The sequence below is a fragment of the Bemisia tabaci genome, chromosome 6, assembly GCF_918797505.1.
Source record: "Bemisia tabaci chromosome 6, PGI_BMITA_v3".
Taxonomy (NCBI): Eukaryota; Metazoa; Arthropoda; class Insecta; order Hemiptera; family Aleyrodidae; genus Bemisia; species Bemisia tabaci.
Window position 1 is genome coordinate 34046936 of NC_092798.1, and position 27233 is coordinate 34074168.

At 40.3% G+C, this 27233-nt stretch overlaps 1 protein-coding gene across 1 annotated transcript in view; it reads left to right on the forward strand.

Annotated features, from left to right (window-relative positions):
* Positions 1-26003, forward strand: part of LOC109040897 (RNA-directed DNA polymerase from mobile element jockey) — a 31437-nt gene extending 5434 nt beyond the window's left edge. The window contains exon 2 of the mRNA XM_072301559.1: positions 25546-26003. Coding sequence (XP_072157660.1) covers positions 25546-26003 — 458 coding nt within the window. The remainder of the gene's footprint in view (positions 1-25545) is intronic.
* Positions 26004-27233: the final 1230 nt, after the last annotated feature.

Genomic DNA, 27233 nt, shown 5'->3' on the forward strand with positions numbered 1-27233 from the left:
AGAGTCCAGACTCTTGAAAACATTGACAAGAAAAAATACTCTTGATTCAATCGGATTTTTGCTTGAATCAAAACGGAATCCGCCTAAATTAAGAGGCCTTGGTTCATGATTTAAGCTAGATTCTGATTGAATCAAGAGTACTTTTTCTTGTCGATGTTTTCAAGAGTCTGGACTCTAGATGCAATGTGGTCTTTTCCAGTGTGATTCACTTTTACCAGGGAAGCTTTCAACGAGTTTATCTATCGCGTAATCTCGATGGTGATCTCCCTAAACTACCGGAAAGAACTTTTGTTATGCTTCTGCACGTTGAACTGGGACTTCAGTACGTTTCTCGATTTGCGACGTCGCGGATGTCTCGCCCAATCGTAGCAGATTTCAAATTGCATCCACTCGAGGAAACCCCTCGATTATCCCTGCAGGGAAAATCAAGCAGGCTCCTAGTATTAAGAATATCCTGTACATTTACCGAACATAGATGCTCTTACTCTTGTTTCCGAAAATAAATAATCAACCACGGAAATTTTGAAACGTCGCTTTATAGGCATGTGGTTTTTTTCCCCTCTATTGGTACCATCGACGATTTCTGACTCATTTCGGCAACGCAGGTCCCAAGTAAAGGGATTACACAAGTGATTGCTTTGACGGCAGAGGCGGTTCAAAGATAAGTAGCGTGTAGACCATGTTCACGATTGTGTGCTTAAAGCACTTGTTGCTCCCCTCATACTTGCTCTGTACACATTTTTATCGCTAAGCGTGGAGTTCCTTCGTCGCATTAGAGTCTCCTATTTTCGCAGCGCGTGCGTCTTACTTGAAAAATCCACGATTTTCCGCTTGTAAACGAGAAACAACGAGGAACAAGCTATCAAGAATACCCGATGCGCCTCTGCATAACGTATGAATTAAAGCACCATACTACCTTGCTAGGGAAGAACGCCGTAAATGCCTTCTAACGTTGTCATATTTTTTTTTGGTAAAATATGAATTTTCAGGGGTATCTGTGAACAGTTTTCCTCAAAATGTTTAGAGAATCGAATTCGAGATTAGCTCTATAATGCCTAAACAATTTAATAAAGAGCATTCGTATCTCTCCTCCAAAACAAACATTTTATCGCACAGATTTAGCAACTCGAATATTCATACGGCATTTTTCCTTAGCACGGTACACCGTGCTAAGGAAAATGCTATAGCATACGCAACATGTTTTCTCTTCAAATATCAGGATGATCCACACAACGGGAAATCAACTCTTGAGCAATATAAAAGAGGTGGAAAATCTGCATTGGTTTAGTCACAAAAATACTAATGATGTCACTTCCATAATCTAACTCCCACTTTAGATGTGCTGATAATACATCTTAAATCACGTTCAGGAGTTTATCAAACTTCCGGTCATCGTGCGAATAAATCGCATCGTGCGTAAGATTTTGCAGGAGAAACATGTGACGTTTCTTTCTAGCTCAGAATTCGTCTGGTGGCCCATCACAAGAACGCTAAAAATGCCCGCCGAAATTTTTTGGAGGCCTCCTCTTAAAAGTTTTTGAAAGATGACTCTAGCACTATGCGCCCACGCCAAACGCGTCCTAGCTTTTAAGTAAGATCTTGTAGGACTGTTTTTTATTTACTCTGCGGTTTTCTGCAGTTGCTCAACCTTACGGACCCTAAGCAAGTAAGCCTTTTACCGTTTACCTTGACATATTGTAGCGAAAATTCCTGCAATCCATTCAAATTTTCTGCTTCTACTTTTTCGGTCAGGGTCTGTCTCTAGTTCCGAAGGTTACCGCCCGATTTCTTCTCAAGAATGATTCTCGGATCCAATACCCTCCCTGCAGTGGATTTCATGTGACACAAGTGGCAACGTTGCGGCAGTAGCGAAAGCTCTGTCGACATAATTCCGGAATTAAGTGAAATGGGAAAGCCCGATGATTTTATTACAGTGAAAAAAATGAAAGTTCCAACATAGTAATTTTTGCTAGTGCCCTCTCTGTTACTACTGTATGTTCCGCGGCTAGTGTTTTGCTGTATTTTGTTTTGCAACTGTCCACACTTCACATTTTAAAAACACGGTTTCTAGATCCCTTTGGTGTTTATGCTTTTTCCAGGCGAAGAGGCTGATTGGTACATTGCAGCTTTTCAAATGCCCATTGAGGAGTGCAGAAAACGCCATGTCGTTTTTATCGCGGGAAAAGTGATCGTGGATTTTAAAAAAAGTATTCATACGGCAGTGTGGTTTGTGCAACTTTGCCACTTATTTCACATTACATCCAACGCCGGGAGAGAATCGGACCCAGGAATGAATCCTTGGGAGGGAATCGGGCGGTCACGGTTCTGAAAGATCGTGCCGATGCCTTTCAAGAACTAAATACAATTATGCAAACGTTCAAGGCACACTCTTTCTCCTCCCATACCTTGGTTTCAAGGGAATGAATATCTTCCCACAATGAGAATTCTGATCTAATTCTCGCCCTGTGCATGTGAGTTCCTGTCATACGTTTCTTGAGTATCTGAAGTATACTTGGAATACAGCATTAGGTACAACCAAACTTCACAAGCCCATTCTCTCTCATTTTTATTATAAAATAACATTCTTTTGTGCTCTCAACCCTCAATATCATTCAATCTCCAAAAATGGGGAGGCGATATCCGACCTTAATTGAATTTAAGAGCGAACTCAATGCGGTCTCTCTTCGTTGAATCACTTTGGTATGTTCGTTCTTAACGCCTCGTCCCCAGTATCGACGACGTTTCGCTGCTTAATGCCCAAACGCAAACCTAATGAGCTGAACATTAATTAAGGAAATGCGGCCATGGTTCAGCTCCGGAGCCCGGAAAACAAAACAAAATATTTAAGGAGGTATTAGGTGAAAAAATGATGTCGTTTGGTTTATCAAATTAATTTCCGTCGCGGGTGTGAGGGCGGACCTCGGCCTAGCGAGTGAAATGAATCCGAGTCACTTAGCTCGGTGTTTATTCAGAGGATATCTAAAATCGCGCAGTGTTGCCGTTTTGGACCTCAGCACTGAGGGAAATGCGACTTCCTTCAACGAAAAAACCCCGTCAATCGTCTCCTAAGCAGATTTCGTCCCGATGGGAAAAGTATTCGTTCCGCGCCACCTCATGCATTATTTTCACTGGAAAAGAAACAAATTGAATCTAGAGTCCAGACTCTTGAAAACATTGACAGGAAAAAATACTCTTGATTCAATCGAATTTTTGCTGGAATCAAAACGAAATCCGCTTAAATTAAGAGGATTGGTTCTTTATTTAAGCTAGATTCTGATTGAATCAAGAGTACTTTTTCTTGTCGATGTTTTAATAGCAGTCTGGACTCCAGATCCAATGTGTTTTTTTCCAGTGTTTAGTGAAGAATAAATCCAGGTATCCAAGTAGTATTTTTCAACCGAAAAATCAAGATATCTTGAAACCCAATCGCGATTTTTTCCCATTTTGCGGCGATAAAATCGATAGGACCATCAACATCTGAGTTTTTATCTTGAATCTAGTCGTAATTTTATCTCTTCAAAATTGCGGTCAATTAAGTCGACACTTTATATCAATTTATCTTGATATTTTGTTCAAAAACATTGCGATAAATCTATGTTAATAAAATGTCGATTTTATAAATAACATGATTTTGAATGATTTACCTGTCCAAAAGTGCCCCTGCCTAAGAAGTTTAACACTATTATATTATGTACTCTATCCAACATGATTAATAAGCGAAGAACTGAAGAAGCAAGACTTGAAGCTCGCAGGTAAAAGCGCAAGTGAGGGGAGGCTGGTTAAAAGACTAATTATGACTGGAAGAACTCGAAACCACGTAAACATCTCCAAGCCGGAGCGGTCGTTGTGAGAAACCTATCGTGAGTTTTGCAGTAAAGCTCGTGAGCGGTGATTAACAATAATTGAAGGGCATTAAGAAGGTTGGCGGGCGAAGATACACTAGATCGTGATGGGGAGTTATTGACAGATGATCTCAGGATTATTTAAATATGCTGCTTAATAATTGGAGAATAGAACTAAAATAATTTTAAAAAAAATGACACTGATAATTCAATTTTAAAATCAATTAATTTACACTCTGAAGTCTCATTTGTTATCGGATTATATCTTTAATCGAATTTCAATGAATTATTGACTATCAAGAAAAACAATTCAATAAGTATGTCTTGGATTTTGGTTCCAACGGAAATTCCAAATAGGTACTGAACTTTTCAAACAGACAATAAACAACAAAAGTTGTCTTTTAACAAATTTACTACATTCAATAATTTCACTATGTTCTTTTTATGTTTCAAATTTAAAGGCACCTGTGAGTCCTCTCCTACAATTAGAACATTTATTACAATTTTTATATATAAATTTAGAGTCAATTGAGTTACTGAGTATAAACTGAATGCACATATTTCTTTTAGAATTAGCCAAAAAACAAAGCAAGCGGTTATTGCCACGAATTATCGTGTTTCCATTTACTTTCTTTGTACTTGTGAATTCTTTAGCTTGATTTAACTCTATTAATTTACATATGGTTCTATAACAATAAGATCTATCTAATAAAGTTAAACATAAAGACTCTTGGCCTCTTCTTCCACACCGACCTGTTTCTTGTATCCAGTTAGACATTGAGGAAGAAGAACCTAAATGTATCGTTAGATTGAATGCAACATTGTTGACACCTAATGATACTGCTGATGTAGCTAATAGTACTTCATCGTTCCCATTTACCCAATTGTTAATTTGATTATCTCTCGTAGTTTGTCTCATGTCTCATTTTACCGTTATAAATTGAAATTGGATAATTGTAATAAAAGAATCTTTTACGTAATTTATTTAATTGTTCAATATTATCTTTAAAAAATTATGCAACAATTATTGTTTCTTAGGAAATTATTTAGGAAATTTATGAAAGATGGAATGTAATTTTCTATACCTTTAACAGATTTTATCTTAGGATCTATTATAGAAACGTCTACTGTTTCATAAGATAGTTCATGACGGAATTCTACTTTGCTAATTAATTTTAATTTATGTATTCTGTTAATATCAGAAAAGAATTTTATTTCCTCCTCGTTTATTGCTGCTGACGATAAAACTTTTTGAAGAAGATGGTTTTTACCTAAAATTAAAGAAACATCAATTAGCCTGCGTCTAAAATCTAAACCCCATCTCGGCATTGTGTGGGCTTCATCGAGTATAATTGCAACGTTTCGTTGCGGAATTACATTTATTAATTCATGTAGAAGTTCTTGTCTAATAAAAGATTCGTACGTACCTATCCAGAAGTAGGTATCACCCTTCATCATATTTTCTAATATTTCTATCAAAGTATACATATTAAGTTTTTCATTCCTTATATTAATTACATTTACCTTGAATCCAAAGTAATAAATTGAATTGAAGGAACAAGAATTATTAGGACTATAAGTAACAGAGATTAGCCTTGATGAGATGAAATTTACAAGTATAAGAATTACTTAAATCAACTCGGGCGATGGTGCGCGACACCGGAATCCGCCTTTTGGCATACATCGGTAAAAATTAGAGTGTCTATTGCTGCATTAAATGATCTGTTGAACATATACCACATTTACGTATTATGGCACCTTGCCATTTAAAATGTATGCATTCAAAAATATTAAATACTAGGGGGCCCTGCCCCCTGACCGCTACGCGGCCCAACCCCCGAGAGAGCGCCTCGCGCCCTCAGGCCCGCTTCGCGGGCCCTATACGCATATGTATAGGCAAAAATGTTCTTACATTTTAATACACCATTTTGTGTTCGAGCTGCATCGATTTCAAAATTTTTGACGTAACACTCAGATTTGTAAATGATGAGGAATAGCTGGATGTACATAATTTCACAGTCCACTTGCTGGAGAAATTTCCATTTATTATGTTATTTTTAAATACTTAATTTAAAAAAAAAAAATCGGATTTCGACCGTTAAGAGTTAGTAATATTTGGTCCGTCCTGACACGACGCAGCGCCTGCCTTCTCACTTTGTATCTGCTGTTTATCTGCTATAAATATTAATAGAAATTCAGCAATCAAGTAAATTGACCAATGCCACAAATCGAAGCCGGAAGAATGTAGGAAAAATTGAGTTAAACCTTATACCTTGGACCTTGAACCTTGAACCCTGAGCGATGCACCGTTCCTCAACTCTTCGAATGAGGAGCCCTTCACGAGCTTTTCCATTGTTTTATTGTTTATTCGAGTCACTCAGGTAGAATCCCACACCTTGACGTTTCTAGCGGAAACGACATATCTCTCACGCTATTAACATTGGACTTAAGTGACATGAGCTTTAAAAGCTCTACAACATTAAAAGTTCGGGGTTTCATAATTTTTTGCACATCTACATCTACTACAGATGACATACATGTAAAGATCATCCTTATCGGTCCGGCAGCTCGTCAGAAATAGTGCTTCCAAGATTTTGCTTGTAGCTGTATAATATAGATATCGGTCCGGCAGCTCGTCAGAAATAGTGCTTCCAAGATTTTGCTTGTAGCTGTATAATATAGATGTATACTTTCAACGTTTGACTTTATGTTGCAACATTTCAATCAGTGATGGATGTGTAGGAGTTGCCTCCAGCTCCCATCTCGGATAGAGCATTACCTCATTCGCAGTCTCGGCTTGTTTTTCAGGTGTGTTTGTTTGTGCCCCCTATGTGACACCTATTATTTACCTTATCATAAAAAGAAACGGTAACATCAGATTCTAATCCTGAAATCGACAACAGTATGATTTAATGATAGTTACACGAGCGAGTGTAGTTGCATTTGCTCGCGGTTTCTCGGTCAAGTGCGAGGTTTATAGCCTGTCGGTCTAGATTTTGGTCTTCAGTGTTGACATTTTCGGTTTGTCTTTAGTTAAATCATGGGGTTTAATCGTCAAGAAGCACATGCGGAAAACCACACGACGGGATCGACATTATAAATTGCGCGATACATTCTCCGAGCAAAGTGCAACTTTTTGCGATAACTGCTACTTTGGTAGAATCTCCAGCTCTGTCACGAAGATACCTGATTCTCTTGCGGTCTACCAGCCAGCATATCATCAATGAGTTATTTTCGCTCACTTGAAGTGAAATACAGGTCTGAATCTAACGGTGTAAGACGCTGTACATGTCCCAGTCGGTGCTAGCGGAAGCGAAGTCGCCTTCAATTAGGATCCACGCAACCCGCATATCCGGCGAGTTCGAATAGTTACATGTATCATTCGGTGAGCTCGGACCCCGGACCCACTACATTTAAGCCGGATACATATTGTTTACATTAAATTGCGATACCCACCTTCAAAGTCGGTCGAAAAAGTCAACCAAATCCTTTTGCAAAAATTCGCCTTTTATTACTATTTCCCGCATTTTTTTTTTTTTTTTTTTTTTGATGGACGGCAAACTGGCACTGAACTTATCATCAAGGAAAGAGAGGTTTTTGCTGATATCGTCTTTCCCCGCACATGACCACACACTGGACAAACGAAGTCTGTTGGAGCCAGAGTCTAGACTCCTGGAAAATTTTACAAGAAAGAATACTCCTGATTAAATCGGATTTTGCCTGAATCGAGAGCCAAGCCTCATTAGCAGCATAAAGCGGAGCGTTGCGAGTTCACGCCTCTCGCCAGCGCGCCTTCAATTTTGTAGCGGCAACACGGACATCCATCACGTACGAATAGTTGTATCTCTGCGCCGTCATCACCGCGCATCATTCTCCTTGCTTATTCCCATACCTTGTTGGTTCCGTATTTCTTTTATGCCGCGTGATGCTTCGAAGACTACGTGAGCATTAGGTCCGAAGAGAGAAAGCGATACATTGATTATTATTATTTCATATCAATGAACGAACTGAAGAAAATCATTAGCCACGGAAAATGAGCGAACAAATTATTAATAAAACTTCACCTGTGTTCAGTGCACTGGAAAAAAAAAAAGAAAAAACATTGGATCTAGAGTCCAGACTCTTAGAAACATCGACAAGAAAAAGTACTCTTGATTCAATCAGAATCTAGCTTAAATCAAGAACCAAGCCTCTTAATTTAAGCGAATTTCCTCTTGATTCAAGCATTGAAATGAGAGTATTTTTTCTTGTCGAATGTTCCAAGAGTCTGGATTCTGAATCCAAGAGCCTTCTTCCAATGCGTTCTTTTTAGTGTTAGTGGACTGTCCGGGAAAAACGGGAAGCTGGCAACCTGTAATTATGCGCCTTTCAACTTCAAAGTCCGTCCAAGTCCGGTCCAGCGCCGCGACGCTCCGGGATCTTTCCGCGTCGGGGAGTGAAACATTGACGGGCTTAGCATCGGACACTCGGCGCGGATACAAATCTGTAGTTGATGCTTCGCGACCCGTTTGTCGCGAGTGAAATAACCCGGCTTGACAAACAGGCTCATCCCCAGGCGGAGGGGCAACCCTCCGATCCCTTATCTTAAGTGGTGTCGTTCGGCCCGTCATTGCTTTGCCCGGTCGATCGCTTCGTTTCCGTTCTCCCTCTGAGCGCTAATCATCGACTTTCAATTCCCATCCCATTTGAAGATATGATAAAGAATCGATTATGTGAATATCTCGATAATCGATCCTGTTCTATGGGGTTTAATAGCGGATCCGCCCTCCCTCTGAGCGCTAATCATCGACTTCGATTCCCGTCTGAAGCTATGGTAAAGAATCGATTATGCGGACACCTTGATAATCGATCCTTTTCCATGGAGTTAAATGGCAGCGGATCGATCGATTTCGTCGCAAAGCGCTGTCCTTCCTGCGCCATAGGGGATTATCCTATGCATCATTCAAATTCGTCGCTCCCCTGACGGCGGGCGTATCGCAATTTCTGCACAAGCCCTGATCACCGTTTAACTGTGTGCTTTCTGGGGCTCGTGTGGAAATTAAGATACAATCTTTTGTCCGCGCGAAACTGGGCTCCGTTGGGAGAGAATAAGTACACGCTTGCAAAAACAAATCTTTGTGCTTTGTGTAGATTTTTCCACCGTTAGCGAGAAAAGTTGGTAATCACACACGGTGAAAGAAGAATTGGTGAAACAATGTCCATGATGGATCCCAAGTCCCAAATATTTTTCTGAATATATTTCATAATTATCTTTCAAATGTTGTTAAAAAAAAGACCCTGCATGATTCGGTGATCGGTATAATATTACTGGAGCCCATGATGGTACCACTGGTTTTGTGCAAAATCAATTCCAAAACTCACAAAGAGTTCTTGTTGAGGATCAGCTTGTCCGTTTCCTTGCAACCCGGGCGACTGCGCGGCGAGCATACTGCGACCGCGCTTGCTATATTCGCCATCAGGGAGCGCTCGGCGCGAATCTCTTCTTAACTCGCTCTTTTTAAACAATGAAAGTGCTTCATATAAAGAGTAGATACACAATTGCTCCAGCGATCATCCTCTCTATTTTCAGAAGAAACATGAGCGAGGTGGAGTTTTTTGTCAGCAGTGTACATTTTAGATTTTAAGTTCATCTGTTTTGTGAAATAATGCACAGCTTAGAATTGATAACTTACGAGGTTACGGAAGTAAGTTTTAAGCTTGAATCAAGTCTCATTCTTGCTAATATGTAGTACTTAAATAAAATCACTTAATACTTTTACCTCATAGTCAAACTTAAAAGAGAAATTTTGAACAAATTCTCTTTGTAATTTTTTTAAATTTATTCGAAGTCAAAATAAAGGGAGCTTAACTCCACGAAGTCAAGACTTAACAACCTTGAAAGGCACGCTACTCAGTATACTTCACCGAGGCAGTCACTACCCCCCCCCCCCCACCCACCCCCAAAAAAAATGGCGACGCCTAGATAGGAGCATAGAATAGGGAATAGCGGCCGCACAATGAGTTAGGTAAATTAAGAAAAATCAAAATTTTTGTCATCAGTTAATTCTCTTCAGTCAAAAATCAAACAATTATCTACAATGTAAGAATCTACTTCGTTCAAAGAAATGTATTCAACGTGTGTTCTTGTTGTTGTTGTGTTGTATTATTGTATGTCGTTATAAACTTGTGGTCCTCACAGTCTACGGTAATCAAAAATTGACTGATAGAATAGCACGATTTAAAAGTGGGCAGTGTGTTCAGACAGTTGGGCAAAGAACTTAAAGTTCCACCAACCAGTTCATTCAGATGAGAAACCTTTCACTTGCGATTCTCACGATATCCCTCCTGATTCAGCAAACGGAGGCTACTCAGGAAGATAAACGAAGGCGTCCGCGCGGATGCGAACAGCCGCGCGAGTATTAAAATATGAAGGTGCATTATTAAAAAGACTAAGCGGGACATAAAAAATGTTTAGAACTACATAGCGGGAGCGGCGTAATATACATAAATATACAAAGCCGGTCAGTGTGGAGGGTCGAAGAACAGAGGGAAGCAGATAAGAATATGAGAGTCCGAGGCGGTAAAAAGGAGAGGAGAAAGCAATAAATATCCGCTTTTTTCGTACGAAAATACACATTTCGACGAGTGATAAGACGAAATAAAATAAGGAGAAGGTGAATTCGGAGGGAAAGTTGTTTGGTAGTGGTGATTTGTTGAGGAACGTACGGTGCGGTCGGTGGAGCGAGTCCGGGATGGTCGAGGGGGCGGCGGGAAAAGGGGTTGAGGGGGGCGAATGGCCATCACATCTGTGCGAAGTAAGACTTGCTGACTTGGCAGAGGTTCCGTCCAAATGGCTGCACGCTCGGGCTAATGGTCGGCCAGCGCTACTTACTGGACTCGAACCAAATTGTTTAGACAGGCAAAAAGTGATAAACTAGTGGGGTGAAATCCTATCAGCGCGCGACCCGTGGATTTAAATTGCAACATCACAGTTATAATCCCCCCCAACAAAAGCGGTTTTTATTCGATAAAGACACAGACACTGGCGACTGTCACTAATATTATTCCTTGCTCCGCTCCCTCGCCGCCCCCGGATTTTCCACTTCCAGCTTGCTCTCTCGCCGCTCACACCTTCCCTTCCTTCCTCCGCGCCACCCTACCGTCTCCTTTATCACCTAATTTATTGTATAAACAATTTCACCGATGCATACATTTTTACGCCCTTCTTGCCACCCAACTCTCCCTTCTCTTTATCAGACGAGTTACTTCTTAGCAACCCTCGTAGTGGCTCTTCTTTTACCCCGTATTATGCTTCTTCAGTGTTCCGTCGCGTTGCGGGTGCAATTAGAATCGCAAGCGGCGCTTTGAGCTGTGTTGTCATGTACATTCGGACGCCTTTGAAAACATAACGAAAACCCCACGTCAACCACTGTCCCGCCAATAATGCTGAGCTACGCTAAAGTTTATCTAATTTTTGTAATCGTGCCAAAATAATACTTCACTTGACAATTAATTACTTGACCCTTTGATCAGTCCTCAAATTGTGTTGAAACGGACCAAAGTCTTCAATACGTTCTATATAACAATTGTTCAAATACCAATTTATTTATTTATTTATTTTTGCCCTCAAACGACCATACAAAATTACTGGAAAGAAATTAAAAATGCATAAAACAATTAGTCGAAAAGAAAACAATTATAGTAAGTACATGTAAAAAAAAGAAGCGAAAGGATCGTGAAATATTAAAGAAAATTCTCAGGCAATGGAGGAAGACCCGGATTGACGGCAGTGAGGTATTCCGACGGGGACAATCCCAAACTGTAGAGTCTACGTCAAATTGGTTTACGCTTTTTTTAAATGCAACAGGAGTTGCGCCTTCTTGATTTTCGAATTTATTTTTATACTGAAGTGTGAAAACAGTTTATCTTCTGTAGCACACCAAAAGCACATACAATTAATCGACATAAACTCTATAGGAGTGGGAGTCATATTTACTCTTTTGTCAACAACCACTAAAATGTTCTTGTTTCGTCTACAATTGTCAGTGTGCTGATCATCATTACTGAGCCAAGAAGGTTAAGCAAGTTTCATTAGTTTACACTTCTTATAAATTTTTCGAACTGCGTTTGCAATTCGGAAAACACTTCAATCTCGCTCATATCCTCAGAAAGAGGCCATTCTGCATCCACGTAAATTTTTACTCGTCTACTTCTTGGAATCACCTCACAACTAATGTAAACTAGTGAAGAGGGCAGATCTTTCACCCTCCTCCACGAGATCGTAAAGTATTTTGACTCAAACTTTACAAAATAGTGGCGAGCAACAAAAAAATTGAACAATGGTGGTGCACCACGAAACGAGATAGTTAGGTCAATAAATCAGACTAAACACGGTGTATATTGTGCCCGCAAGGTGATCAGAACTCTCAATAAATGTCACGGATATGTCAATTTGTCCACTGAAATTAGGGCAGATCGGGATGTGCCCAAGTGGAATTGGGCAAATATGCATCTTTGCATAGTTGGCACTTGGAGCACAGTTCATCCTCATTTCCTTTTAAATAGTAATCTGAGAACATTTCATTTAGGCATAGCTTGCTGCGGCACACAACACAAATTGATGGCCTTCCAACTATCTTCACCGACTAAAACGTTTTATCATAAATCGGCGACGGTGTAAGTCGGCAATCACGTAACTCGGTTTGCGACGTCGCGGACTTCCTGTCATACTCTATTTTTAAACGGAAAACTACTCAACGACAATTCTTTAAAACTGCCGTGATTGTCCTTCTCTGTGTGGAGAAAATTCTGCAAAAACTTTAAGGAATGATGTCAATTTGTTCTCCTTTAAAAAAATAACATAGAGGCCGAGATGTTCAGACACTATGGTGCGCCGTCGGTGTCAATATTACTTTTTCTCTCAAAAAAAGTTTTTCTTCAAATAAAAGTTTTTTTTCCCCCCATAAAAGTTTTTTTTCCCGCTTAAAAGTTATTTTACCCCAAGAAGTTTCTTTTCCCGCATAAAAGTTTTTTTCCCCCGCACAAAAGTTTTTTTTTATAAGTTACCTACAACACTGTTGCCATATCGTTTCTGAAAACCCGAATTAATTCCAACCATAGATCGAATCGGTATCGATAGGCGATAGGTCGACCGCAAGTTGTGTGAACATAACCTCAAAATCAAAATACATATTACATCTAGCATCTAACGGATAGCCACAAATATGGAACGTGATGTGTTCATTTACCTACCTAAACATTTTTATATTTGAGAATAAATAAAACCCGTAGATAGAAAAAAAATACGTTTGAGAGAAATTAATTAGTGCGATGTATAAATAAAGTGGCGCGAGAAAATAATTACGGAATTCGAAAAGTTCTCTGCTGTTACAAAAGTTGAAGACCTACAGAATCTTCTGTCCTCTTCACTGCTTGCTACTATTGCTGGTATCGCAAATCGGAGAGCAAAGGATATTGCAGCAAAAGAAGAAATTTTGCAAGGTAGGTATTCTTGCCTTTAGAATAGGTACAAAGGTTCAGAAAGTGTATCAGGAACACTGGTTTTATCTTAGAAGTTTTAACCTTTAAGGTGATTCGATGGACGCCATATTTTGTGTCAGAACGGCATGCGATATATCGCATCAATTGGTTCCATATTTTCAGCTACTCGTCATTTTTCTCCTATTTTGAGATCGCAATTTTGTTGTCAGGAGTCTAAAGCACTCACTTACCAATTTTAACAAAGAAATTCAACGTAATAAAGGCGTGGTTTTTTCAGAGAGGAAACATCGCATTCGATACTGATATCGAAACTGCACTCGAATGCGATATTTTCTCTCTGAAAAAACCACGCCTTTATTACGGTGAATTTCTTTGTTAAAATTGGTAAGTGAGTGCTTTAGACTCCTGACAACAAAATTGCGATCTCAAAATAGGAGAAAAATGACGAGTAGCTGAAAATATGGAACCAATTGATGCGATATATCGCATGCCGTTCTGACACAAAATATGGCGTCCATCGAATCACCTTAAAGGTTAAAACTTCTAAGATAAAACCAGTGTTCCTGATACACTTTCTGAACCTTTGTACCTATTCTAAAGGCAAGAATACCTACCTTGCAAAATTTCTTCTTTTGCTGCAATATCCTTTGCTCTCCGATTTGCGATACCAGCAATAGTAGCAAGCAGTGAAGAGGACAGAAGATTCTGTAGGTCTTCAACTTTTGTAACAGCAGAGAACTTTTCGAATTCCGTAATTATTTTCTCGCGCCACTTTATTTATACATCGCACTAATTAATTTCTCTCAAACGTATTTTTTTTCTATCTACGGGTTTTATTTATTCTCAAATATAAAAATGTTTAGGTAGGTAAATGAACACATCACGTTCCATATTTGTGGCTATCCGTTAGATGCTAGATGTAATATGTATTTTGATTTTGAGGTTATGTTCACACAACTTGCGGTCGACCTATCGCCTATCGATACCGATTCGATCTATGGTTGGAATTAATTCGGGTTTTCAGAAACGATATGGCAACAGTGTTGTAGGTAACTTATAAAAAAAAAACTTTTGTGCGGGGGAAAAAAACTTTTATGCGGGAAAAGAAACTTCTTGGGGTAAAATAACTTTTAAGCGGGAAAAAAAACTTTTATGGGGGGAAAAAAAACTTTTATTTGAAGAAAAACTTTGTTTGAGAGAAAAAGTAATATTGACACAGACGGCGCACCATAAGACACCGCAAACGAGATGTGTGATTGCGGGCTTAGGCCGCCGCACAGTGGGACGAAATGGGTAAAACCTCGGACATGGGGTGTTCTCATGTTTTGCATGAAGATGTGATGGAATGTGTTCCTAAGGATCCATATTATATGAATCTAGTGTTGGTTTGATGATTTTGTCAAATACTTTTGCCCTCTGGACTCCTGAAGTTGACATTTTCTGTAACGGCCGATTTTGCTCTGTTTTCTAAGGTTGGTTTCCATACCTGCCTCTTCGAGTGGCAGTAATTGACACAAATATGAATGCTTGGATCTTATTCTAGGGTGTATGAAGAACATATTTCACTATTAAAAAGTTAAATTTACTCAATTCTATACGTTGTAATGTTTGATCAAAGATGACCCTTCCGAAAATAAGAAAATAAAAGTTTGAATAGACTTTTAAAAATTTCGCCGCATTTCGCCGTCCAATCATGCATAAGGCGTGTTCCAGTGATCCCTCAGGATGAGGAATCCGTCGTATTTGGCTGCCACCAGCTGCCACTTTGAAAGTTACATCGATTTTTGTCCGAAAAAGTGAGGACGGAATTCGCTGTTTCTCTACATCTAGCTGAATTATCTTGGCGTCTTAATACACTTAGTCTGATTTTCATTTTAAAACTTGATGTACTTACAGTATTTTCATCGTAGAATTCAATTTTGACCTTACTTTTGCCCATTTTTGGGCCAAAATTCATCATTCGAGAGGTTCGCGAACTCGCGATCGAGGCGGGGAAACAGAGCTGTTTTTGTTTTTATCTTATGTGATTATTTGGCATTTTAAGGAGGAAATAAAAATGCTGAATGTTCTATCAATACCTTTGAATGAATTATTCATCATAGTAGGGGTTACACCTCCTGACCACTTTGCAGCCCAACCTCCCGAAGCGCTTGGCGCTGCAGGCGCGGTATAGATAAAATCCTATACGAAGCGTTGGAAGTGTCCCAACTGATCCTGAGATAACGTGATTCGTGATATGAGATGGACCGATTTACCGTGCAATTCAATCTCGTTGACAGTGTTGATCGTTTAATTCTAAGTTTCGTTTATAGGTTTTGTGCCCTGCAATGGCTATGTATTAACTTAAATTTGTACAAAGCAAAAAAAAAAAAAAAAAAAAAAAAAAAAAAAAAAAAAGAGGGTAACGGTAATACGATATTTTTTTCATAATGGATATAAAAACATGAGCATTCGTTACATTTAGAGATCACATAGTATCGATAAAAATAGCTTCCTTTTGTCTTTCGATCGAGCAATTGAAATATAAGTCACATCAAATTTTTATTCCTCAATGAAAGTATCACAGGAAATCAATAGTTGCAACATGAAATGTCAATCGGAACAGATAAAATCTCTGCGTAAATTTTCTTTCTGCATTCCGATCGATTTTTGAATAAAATCCTTCAAAGGCACGTATGCATGTGATGAAAAAAAACAAAAGTAAGCTCAAAAATTGGTTCTAAAATGAAAGTATGATCGTGCATCAACGATTCAACACGTGCTTTTTACCAGAACGAGTTAATTCTATCTTCGAGTAACTTTTCTTTTCTACCAGAAGTTTAAAAAAAAACCAAAGTAGTGTAATTACGTCGACATAAAAACAATTCTAATGTCAAAAATGAATTCAGCGTTCAAAATACCATGATTGCAACAAGTTTCAACACGAAATTCCGACAAGAATGAGTAAAATTTATCTTTGAGCAACTTATCTTTTTATGTTTCCGCCGAAAGTTTGAAAACCCCCAAAAATCGTGCATTTGCGTTAACATATCAAGAAAAGTAAGGTCAGAAATGAATTCTACGATCAAAATGCCACAAGCCTATGAAGTTTCAACACGATATGCCTACAGGAACGAGTAAAATTTATCTTTGAGTAACTTATCTTTTCACGTTTCTACTGAAAGTTAGAAATAACCCCCAAAATTATGTATTTCCGTCAATAAATCAAGAAAAGTAAGGTCAAAAATGAATTCTGCGATCGAAATACCATTAGATGCCCAAGTTTCATCACGAAATGCCCATTGGAACGAGTGAAATAGTCGAAACAAGTTGGGGAGCAAGGCGATGACCGGGCATTCCTATGCTTCGCTCCACCGTGCGCCGTCGAAATGTGTATCCGATTCGAATGCAGTTGGTCCGAGCTCACCGAATACTACATGCAACTATTTTAACTCTTCGGATATGCCGGTTGCGTGCATTCTAATTGAAGGCGATTTCGTTTCTTCTCGCACCGACCGAGACACAGGTAGTAGGTTAAAGACAGTGAATAAATTAATTCATTTATTTCAGGGTGCGGACGATAACAATGTGTGTTTGTAAAATGGAGTCGGAGCTTTTTTGCCGTTGGACAGTAGAACGCGTCCGCGATGAGCTCAGGATGAAGTTGTACGCTCCGCGGGATCGAAGCGTATCGGAGTGAAATAATTAGCCGGTGCATCGCGGCAAGCTCCGGCCTCGGGGTCACGTCAACATGCGAGATGCGAGAGGCCGGCCGTGGAAGTTTCTTTGTAAAATTAAAAAGACTGCGGAAAAATACTTTTCAAATCGAACGCGCGGCCTTTGTGACGGTGAAACGCGAGAACAGTTGTAATAGACATTTGAAGTGTATTAAAAATATAAAATAAAATACCCGCCGAGGGAGCGGCGGGAGGGGGGGGGGAGGGCCGCACAAAGCAGGAGCGGGAAATAACGAAAGGGGGGGGGGGGGCACGTCGGTATTAGAATGCAAGACTTTTGATGTGTAGAGGAGCGGCCATTGATTTAGTGTTCATCTTTTATTACTCCGCGCGGTGCGGACTCCGCGGCGTGCTCTTTTGTTGCCCCCGATGAGAACGGATGTTTTTTCAAAGCGCTAAATTTTTAATCGCTCCTAATTAAAAAGGTTATTTAAACAGGGGTATCTGCCTCCGGGGCCGAGGCTCGCGCTGCTTTCAAAGAGTAAGAGAAGACCAAGAGAGCCCGCCTTGATGGCTCAGACCCGCAGCGCCGCGCCGTGCCGCGCCGCAGCCCGCCTCGCCCTCTCGCAACCTCATCCAAACGGGGGTAAACAAAGCAGGAATGTTTGATAGGAACCTTCTCAGCTAATGGTTGGTATCCATTGTTTTTCTTCCGCGGTTTTTTGCCACGAATTATTCAGACACCCCTGCCCCCCGCGCCCCGCTGCCTCCCACCAATTTCCACCTTCCCTCTTGACTCCGCGACCGGTACCCTCTCACTGCACGCCGGGCCCGGGCAGGAAGTCAGCCGCTCATTTGCTCAATTTCATCGCCCCCCCCCCCTCCCCATTTGCCGTAAATTCCATCTCCTCGCTGGTCCTTTCGGTTCGAGCGGTTCAAATCTGACGGACGCTTTTTGCGCTTCAGATCGGAGGTGCGGGGGTGGAATTCTAAAATTCTGCACGATACATAGAAAGTCCGATTAATGTATTTCAAGTGTATCAACCCTTAGCTCTTCTGAATGGATTAACAAATCAGATCAGTACTTGTGAAAAAACGAAAATATCCTTTGTACAAAGGGGAAAAGGAACTGGAAAATATCACAGCTTGTGTCTTAATTTCTAGCTTAACTTAAAAACTAAACTACTGAAAATCTGGCCGCGACGCGGGACTGGATCTCCGCTGTTCTCTCGCTCGCTCTCGACAGGGACCGCTCAATGTTTCTGATGATTCTTCTTTGGATCCATGGGGCTAACTACGAAAACTTTGTGTCGGGCGTTGGCAGGCTGAGGTGGGAAGACGTTCTTGAGCGGTCGAGAGTCTCGGCTGAGGTGTCTGGCTTCTTGGTTTCCTCAGCGGGATCGGAAGGCGGGTCTGTTTGAGTCGCAACGCTTTTGAGGCTGGCGAAAGTTGGCCAGCCAATCAGTTGGCAGGCGCAACCTGCCAACTGATACAAACGAAGACTCTGACGATCTTCGTTGAGCAGGAGGTTGTAGCTTACTGATACTTTCTTTCTTCGGAAGATACACGGAAAAAACTATATAGTGCTGAGCACTAACTGCTTAGATCAAATGGAGCCAGCTAGTTTGACAGTAGCACTGAGTCCTAAAACTTGAGGGTCCAGCCCCACACACTGTAGGTCTCAGCAGTACCGCCGTACTAGCCGACTCCATTTGATCTAAACAGTTAGTGCTCAGCACTATATCGTTTTTTCCGTGTATGAAACAAATTCTGCAAGTCCTCCAGTCCTCCATACCCTAACCAAATGCATCTCTGTGAACAAATAATGCGACTCAAGACCACCCTCCCACTTATCGACGAAATTACAATACGCTGTTTTAAGTCGAGGATCCTGCCATCCGCGCAGAAAACTGGGCGGGAGGTAACTTATTTCGGGTTGCCTGACGGTGCAGTAAACTTCATTTTTCCCGCATGACCGCAGCTTCCAGGTGGGAGCGATTTTACTGCGTCGCAGCAATCGACAACCCCGATTCCGCGTAAATTGGAACCGCACGCAAGGCGAGAAATTATATTTACCGAAACCTTCAGTCGGCAGTTATAAATCTTGCGCGATCATTTCGACGAGTAGCAGAGTAAGGACTGTTTCGCTTCTTTTTTCGTATCCTATATCATCTTATTCGTATTTATCTCTTGATTAGGCGAAACTGAGGGAAATTTATGTGCCGGAGGGAAAGGCAGCTTCTGTGAAAATTGATAACGAACGACTCATCCCCTTCTTACAGACTGTCAATATGCTTAATGTATTGTTTTAGATTACCTATGTACGAGCTTTTCCTAATTTGTCGAAGCTTCCCTGGTTGACGTATCGGCATTGTTGGTATTGCTCTTCTTGCCGCTCGGGCAATGAATAATTTTTCAAAGCCTTTTGATAGTCATATTACGTATCGACAACTAATTTCACTTTTTTTGAAGGAAACAAAGTATTGAGCTTTTAGCCTATTTATTGAGGCGAAACTTTACCCTTTCAAGCCATGCTTGACACTAAAATAGTGTGAAAGAGAATTGTATGTTTATTTAACAATCACCTTTACATGGTGACAAAAGCAGACATCGTGTCTCACTTTTTTACAGACATACTGTATCATAAAAACTCTAAAAACCTATGGTAGAATTACAAAATTAAGCTCTAATTAAAAATAGTTAGGTTGAAGAAGTAAAGTACTGATTACATACATTATTTTAGTTTAGGTTAGTGCTAAGGGCATTGACATATGCGTTTGGTATTGAAAAGTATGAATTTGCATGAAATGGTTTTTTTTTTGTTTGTTCATCGAAAAGCACTTCTTCAGTCAATCTTTTTGCGTATACAATCTTTAATGGTATTTCAGAACACCCTCAGTTCTACCAATACCCTTATTATTTACCACGTAAGTGTGCCCGGAAACAAATGAATTGGAATGATTCTTTCTATATGCTCACTTCCCTCCAAACAAGCTTTTAATAGTAATACAATTTTTATGTTTGTATTTTGCCCGTCACAAGAATCGCTCTAGAATTTACCAAAGGTTTTTGACAGTTGATGGAAAATCTTCCGAACTTTTCATCCCCCAGAACAGAGCCTTCCTCTTGGGCACCTCTGCCAGCCATCCCTTCCAGCCTCAGGCAACATTACCCTGTCCACCGAACAAGCTTTCAATAACAATACAATTTTGATATTTCAATTTTGCCCTTCACAAGAATCGCTTTAGCATTTACGTAAGGTTTTTGACAGTTGATGGAAAACCTTCCAAACTTTTCATCCTCCAGAACAGAGCCTTCCTCTTGGGCACCTCTGCCAGCCATCCCTTCCAGCCACAGGCAACATTACCCTGTCCACCGAACAAGCTTTCAATAACAATACAATTTTGATATTTCAATTTTGCCCTTCACAAGAATCGCTTTAGAATTTACGTAAGGTTTTTGACAGTTGATGGAAAACCTTCCAAACTTTTCATCCTCCAGAACAGAGCCTTCCTCTTGGGCACCTCTGCCAGCCATCCCTTCCAGCCACAGGCAACAGTACCCTGTCTACCGAACAAGCTTTCAATAATGATACAATTTTTTTATATTTCTATTTTGCCCTTCATAAGGATCGCTTTAGAATTTACCGAAGGTGTTTGACAGTTGATGGAAAACCTTCCGAACTTTTCATCTCCCAGAATAGAGCCTTCCTCTTGGGCACCTCTGCCAGCCATCCCTTCCAGCCACAGGCAACAGTACCCAGTCTACCGAACAAGCTTTCAGTAATAATACAATCTTGATATTTCTATTTTGCCCTTCACAAGAATCGCTTTAGAATTTACCTAAGGTTTTTGACAGTTGATTGAAAACCTCCAAAACTTTTCCTCCTCCGGAACAGAGCCTTCCTCTTGGGCACCTCTGCCAGCCATCCCTTCCAGCCACAGGCAACAGTACCCTGTCTCAGTCTTGCCAGAGTGCCCTCCACAATTAGACAACATAAATTGCCCCCTACATTATAGAATTCACGCGATTCCAATCATCGAGACACCGGTGGCAGTGTTACCTGGTGTTCAAACGCTAGAGTCTTCACAGAATAGTCTTTTTTTGCAGCTTTCATGTCTTTATCAATCATTCTTCGGGTTTTTTTTTTGGGGGGGGGGGGGGGGGAATGACAGATACAAACCATGTGTGGCTTTAACTTCCCGCAGTTTTTCCTAGTTTACACTCTGCTTTTTCGGCATATTTTACATTGTTATAGGTGCTACACGTGTCCTTCTGGAGTGACTCGCGTCGGTTAAAATTAGAATGGTGCGAATTAATCGGAACGCAATGAAAGACTTTGAATTCGAATAGTTTTAGTAATACATATAATTATTTCCTACAATTACTTTACCAATATGACTACAAATATTTACATTTATAAGATAGATGAAAAAAATGTTGTTCCTGGAAAATGGGCTCATAATAATAGTAAAAAAACGTCCGGTATTCATACATTCCTGCTGTGGAAAAAAGAAATAATTATAACTATTAATTAACTTTGTCCTACCAATTTTTCAAAATTTTGGTTGAGACTGCTGTTAGCGGTAGAAAAAAGGTATTCAGATCATTGATTGCAGGTTGCAGGTAGATTGCAGGTATTCTGATCCCGGAAATGAAGGCCTAGCTTGCTTAGAGAACTAGTGATCCCTAATTGATATCCTCAAAGCTTGGGATCACGCCCCCTTGTGGCTCCTTAATTTCTGCCTTGCGGAATAAAACCTCTGCACAAGTGTACTACCTACGGTTATTATTCGGAATGTCTTATCAATGATGCATAAATTGACTTCCTGTGGCATTCCTGCAATAGTAGGTTTTATATTTCGGGATTTTGTTGATGTGCTTCTTAACCTCTGCCACTTTTGACTCCGTGAGTTTGTTATGACCACCATTATTATTTCTTTGGTCCACAACATCCTTGTTCCTACATTTCTTCAATGCCGTATTATCAACTTTTTTGTTGGTCGTCTCGAAAGTTCGGCATAAAATCGGCTGAAAAATCCACTTGTCCAAACATAGTCTCTCTGGTCAACTCCTTACTTGACCCATCTGGTTTTTTGGTGTCAAGTGTTTCTTTGACATAAGGCTTCATCAACACTGCCAGCTGCTGTCAGTCGATCATTTAGACACATTGAAAATAACATGTACATCTTAGGATAGTTCTAATTACACCATCAGCTAAAACTGGCTGGTAATTCCTAGTCAAAAATATAAAGAACATCAATAATCGTGGACCGATGCTCTCACGCAGAACCGTCAAAAAGCTGTATTTAAGGAGGGTAGGGTGGGGGCGGTGAAATTGACGTTATGGACAGGACATTTACACAGGTGCTCCGAGAAGTTTTTACTCGCTTACTTCTGTTACACTTATCCCTGCTTGGATTAACAGTGAGGGAGCACTGGAAAAAAAAAACACATTGGATCTAGAGTCCAGACTCTTGAAAACATTGACAAGAAAAAATACTCTTGATTCAATCGGATTTTTGCTTGAATCAAAATGAAATCCGCTTAAATTAAGAGGCTTGGTTCTTGATTTAAGCTAGATTCTGATTGAATCAAGAGTATTTTTTTTGTCGATATTATAAGAGTCTGGACTCTAGATCCAATGTGTTTTTTTTCCAGTGTGAGGGGGGGGGGGGTGTCTTTAAAACATGTCTCCCTCGCTTGTTCTGGCACACGGACCGTTCCCAGACGCTGGAACTCTCGATTCGAACCTCTTCGGAATCCAAGAGCGGTATGATAACCGATATCCCGGCACCGCGACAGGAGACACCGTAAGCGCCTCAGCTGCACTCTTCCGGCGGCGGGGACGGCGGGAAGGAAAATTTATTTTCCTATGAACATTAGCAAGCCTGCACGTATCACGACGGTAATTCGAAGTTAATTCTGTCTTAAACGTACAGATGAGCGGAACGGATAAATCAAGGCGTTATCTGGGGCCCCGCGCCTCCCCCCCCCCCTCCCGCGGTTGAATTTGTCGCCCCGAGCGATCATTCGCCTTCTCGCGGGGAGACAGTCGTGGATGTCTTCGATCCCGGCGGAAAAATATGCTCAGCCACTGTTTGACTTATTAAGCTGTTTCGCCCGCGTTTGAATTTGAAATAAAACGCCCCCGCCCCGGAGCTCCGGGAGTCGGGAGCTTTATTTATTCAAAATACGTGCTTTTTGTTATTTACGCCGAGTGCTAATATATCGTCTCCTTCCCTCGCTCGATCTTCGATCCGGCTCGTAATTGAGTTCGTTTTATTCAGTTCGGAAATCGCGGGCCGCGCGTCGAAACCGCGGATCCTCCGGAGGTTCTCGGCGGGGGATGCGCTGTTCCTGGCTCGAGGGTAGCCTAAGCCCTTGCACTTTTCTTAGACGCTCTCTCTTGTCCTCGTCCTCTTGACTCCCGGCAGCCATTATCGTTATCGCGCGTTTTAAAGAATAAATAGGAGACCGGCGAGAAAATCAAACTCTTAAGCTGACTATCGATTACGGGTCCGGAGGAACGGATAATGCGCCACGGAGCTGTAGGTGAATCTGAGAGGATAGGAGACTTATTCCGTTCTCTTCGCCCCCGAAAGAGAGCAGGTTTTTGGGTGTTAAAGGGGCCCGTTTTACACCTGCTTTCTCTTAAATCGGGGCTTATTTTTTGTGGGTACGTTACAGTTATGTAACGAAATTCAACTTATTCATAATATGTAGTAAAATAACATCGCACCAGGGTCAGAACCAAGACGAAACCATCAGTTACTGATGTTGATTGTTATCAAATGAAACAAACAAGTACTTCACTTCAACCATTGTTCAAAATATTATCTTTATATGATAATCATCGCATAGCACATGGATAGTCGAGGCTTAATTTTAGTGGGTACGTTACAGAATCGTAACGAAATTTAACTTATTCATAATATGTAGTAAAATAACATCGTGCCAAGGTCAGAACCAGGGCGAAACCTTCAGTTACTGATGTTGATTATTATCAAATGAAACCAATAAGTACTTCACTTTAACAAAAACATAAAAACTTGAAACTCTTTTTTCATGTTTGTTGGTTGATTTATACAAGCATGTTACTACATTGAAACGACTAGGGTTTGTCTACAGGTGAAAAGGAAGCTTAGAAATTTCAAGGCGCAACAATTTGAGAGTTAGGTATGATTGTTTTTCCCATTTAATAATAGGATATGTAACATTGTACATCATGATGAACTTTTCTTTCTCCTGTAAAGAGTCCTGTTCTTGTTGACAAACTTAAGAGACTCAAAAATGAACACGCGCGTGCCATTTCATTGAGCCAGTTTTCAATTCTTTTTTCGTCAAGATCTGTCAAAATACACCAAGGACCAATTTTTCTAACCTCTGGATACTTTCCGTTATATTTGTTCAGCAAAGTGATCCGAGAGACTTTATGTTCCTTGGCAGCTTTCTTGATGGACATTTCACCACGCGCAGGCTTGAGTGCCTCCTCCGTTGCTGATTCAGGATATTGCTGCCTTTTAACCACATGCCTTTTCTGCCTTACTAGCTTCTTTCTAGCATTATTTCATAGTGACATTTTACCTCAAGACGTACAGAAAAAAGGTTTCCAAACAGGAACATTTTCAAAGTTATTTAAGAGTTTTTGAAGGTTGCTTTTGCAAGGTCGTTGCTTGTAGGAAAAGTCCCTTTTCGCGGAATCAGTCGCATATTTTTTAAACGCAAAAGATAACGGAGGATAGGAAGCGGCTATGAAATAGAACGGATCCTGAGGAAAGAAGACACCGTAAGGTTCATAGTAATTTCCACGACGATCGGCCCGAAGTTTTCCTTAAAATTGAAAAAAAAAAACAACAACAAAAATCGTACTTATTTAAGATCTTGAGAGGCTGTATTTTCTTTGGATTTAATTCTAAGACCCATAGTAATAAAGGAGTAAAATTGGAATGATCCACTTTTCTAGGGATACATGGACTCATACAAGATATTTACTTACCCTCCTTTTGAAAAGCAGATTTATCAATGCCAATTTATTATGTCATAATAATTGGACTTTTTAAACAAAAGTTTAAAAATTCAACATTATACAGGTGTTTCAAATGCTTCAATATTTCAACGGTATGCATTTTTGCGAAGTTTTCAGAGACTGCAAAAATTAAAAATCACAACACAAACTTTGAAAACATTAATGAAAACATTGAGTAATACGGAGTAGCATTGTATGCATTGTCTTCCGTGTCATCAGTCCCCCGACTGGTTTGACACACTTCGCCATTGTTTCCTATCTTGCGCCATTCTTTTCATCTGCTCGTAGCTGTCGCAACCTACATCCCATATTGGAGTAAAAGTCTTCTTTTGAAGTGAGGTCCAGCCTCATGAAATCCCGTTGCTGGGTGTCTGGCTATCGGCTGGGCTACACTTCAGAGAACACTTAAAGAAAACTTGCGAGAAGGTGAGAAAGGTGTCTGGGTATCTGAGCAGGTTAATGCCGAACAGGGGAGGCCCTTCAGCAAAGAAAAGAAGGATAATCGCCTCTGAGACAATCTCTATTCTCTCTTATGCAGCCTCAGTCTGGGCAGATATTGTCAAGATTGAAACATACGCAAATATGATGAGGAAAACTTTTAGACCAATTAAGATCAAGGTAACGAGAGCCTATAGAACAACTCCAGACGAAGCACTTGATGTGCTGGCCAGAATTCCTCCGATGGATCTACTTCTCCTAGAACTTAAGGCAAGGTTTGATACGAAGGACCCAAAGACAGCGGAAGAGCTGATGATCGATTCTTGGAAGAACTGCAGATGGAACACGAACTCAGGGAAGGCTGAGTGGACTAAGAGATTGATTCCGAACCTGGACCTTTGGTTGTTAAACAAGTTTGCCGAAGTGAATTTTGAAACGACGCATCAACTGACTGGACATAGTGCTTTTGCGAACTATCTCAGCCGTTTCAAAATCAAGGATTTGGATTATGAAAAAGAGACCAAAAATTCTGTCAATTGTTTGACAGTTTGCATTTGAACAACTTTTATTTACTCATTTAAAAATGCACCTGTAAACGAGATAGTATTCTTTGAAGAGAGCGGATCAGTTTGATTCACCACAAAAATTGGGGCTCCTTATAATCATGTATAGCTGCGCAGTTACCTGGGAGTATCTCGCGTGCAGCAGACTCTAATGAATGACTCGTCGTCGGGCTAAGCATAAAAATTATACAAGTTTCGATGATAATATTCCTAATGGTCTCGGTTTTCAATGGACATAATTTCAACTGAGAGGATTGTTTTTTTTTTTTTTTTGTCCATTGCTAGGTTGTATTTTATTTATTTTTCCTTGATGATCTATCCCGACCGCAGCTGCTTTGAGGTTTGAAGGAGTGGGTTGTGAGTTGCTCTCTTTTCATCGCACCCCTCTCTTTTGCCGTAAATAACTGGGAGCAACTTTTTAAAAAGCTTCAAGAAGCAACAGGTTGTCCTTTTCCTCTCCGCACCCTGCCAACGGGTTTTTTCGCTTCGCCCCATACTCCTAACTTTATACCTCCAAGGGCGACCAGAATAATTGAAACTCATGCCATGAAAATGTCGTGCTGTGTTACGCGCTTTCGTGGCCTCTTTTGGCTTTGCCAATCCGAGTACGCAGAGAGATAACTCAAAAAAAAGTTTGGTAAATACGGGAAGTAAAACACAAAATGAACCAAACTTTCTGTTGACCCTAGTGTTCCTCGGTCCCTCTCTTTTTCTGCTTTAAATTCACCGCAACTGTGAAAAATTATAACCAAATTTTGGTTAGTTAGTGTTTCACTACCTATATTTACCTAAAGTAGCAAGAACAAAAATCTGGGGAGGAAGATAATTACCCAAACCGGATAGACGGCATACAACTGACTTATGATAGTAGTTATTTTGCTATTGATAAGGGTGGAAAGTATTCTGGGAATTCCTCGTATTTCTACCAGGAACTCTGATATTAAGTAAGGACAAAATTTCAGGACAGCCTATTAAGTTGTTAAAAATTAAAGCCTCAAACAAAATATAGATTTTCCGCCAAACCAATAGAATAGTGTTGAAACACAAGACTGTTTTGGAGAAAAATGTTTGGAAATACAAGTCCAGCGGTCTCCCTCTTAGTCGTACAGAGAAAGAATTAAAATCGCCAAACTCTCTCAATCTAATTTTCTCTGTCATTTTTTTGTAACTTCTAGGCCGAGAGTTCTAACTATAACCATCCATGCGTTAAAGGTGTGTCCTCCAG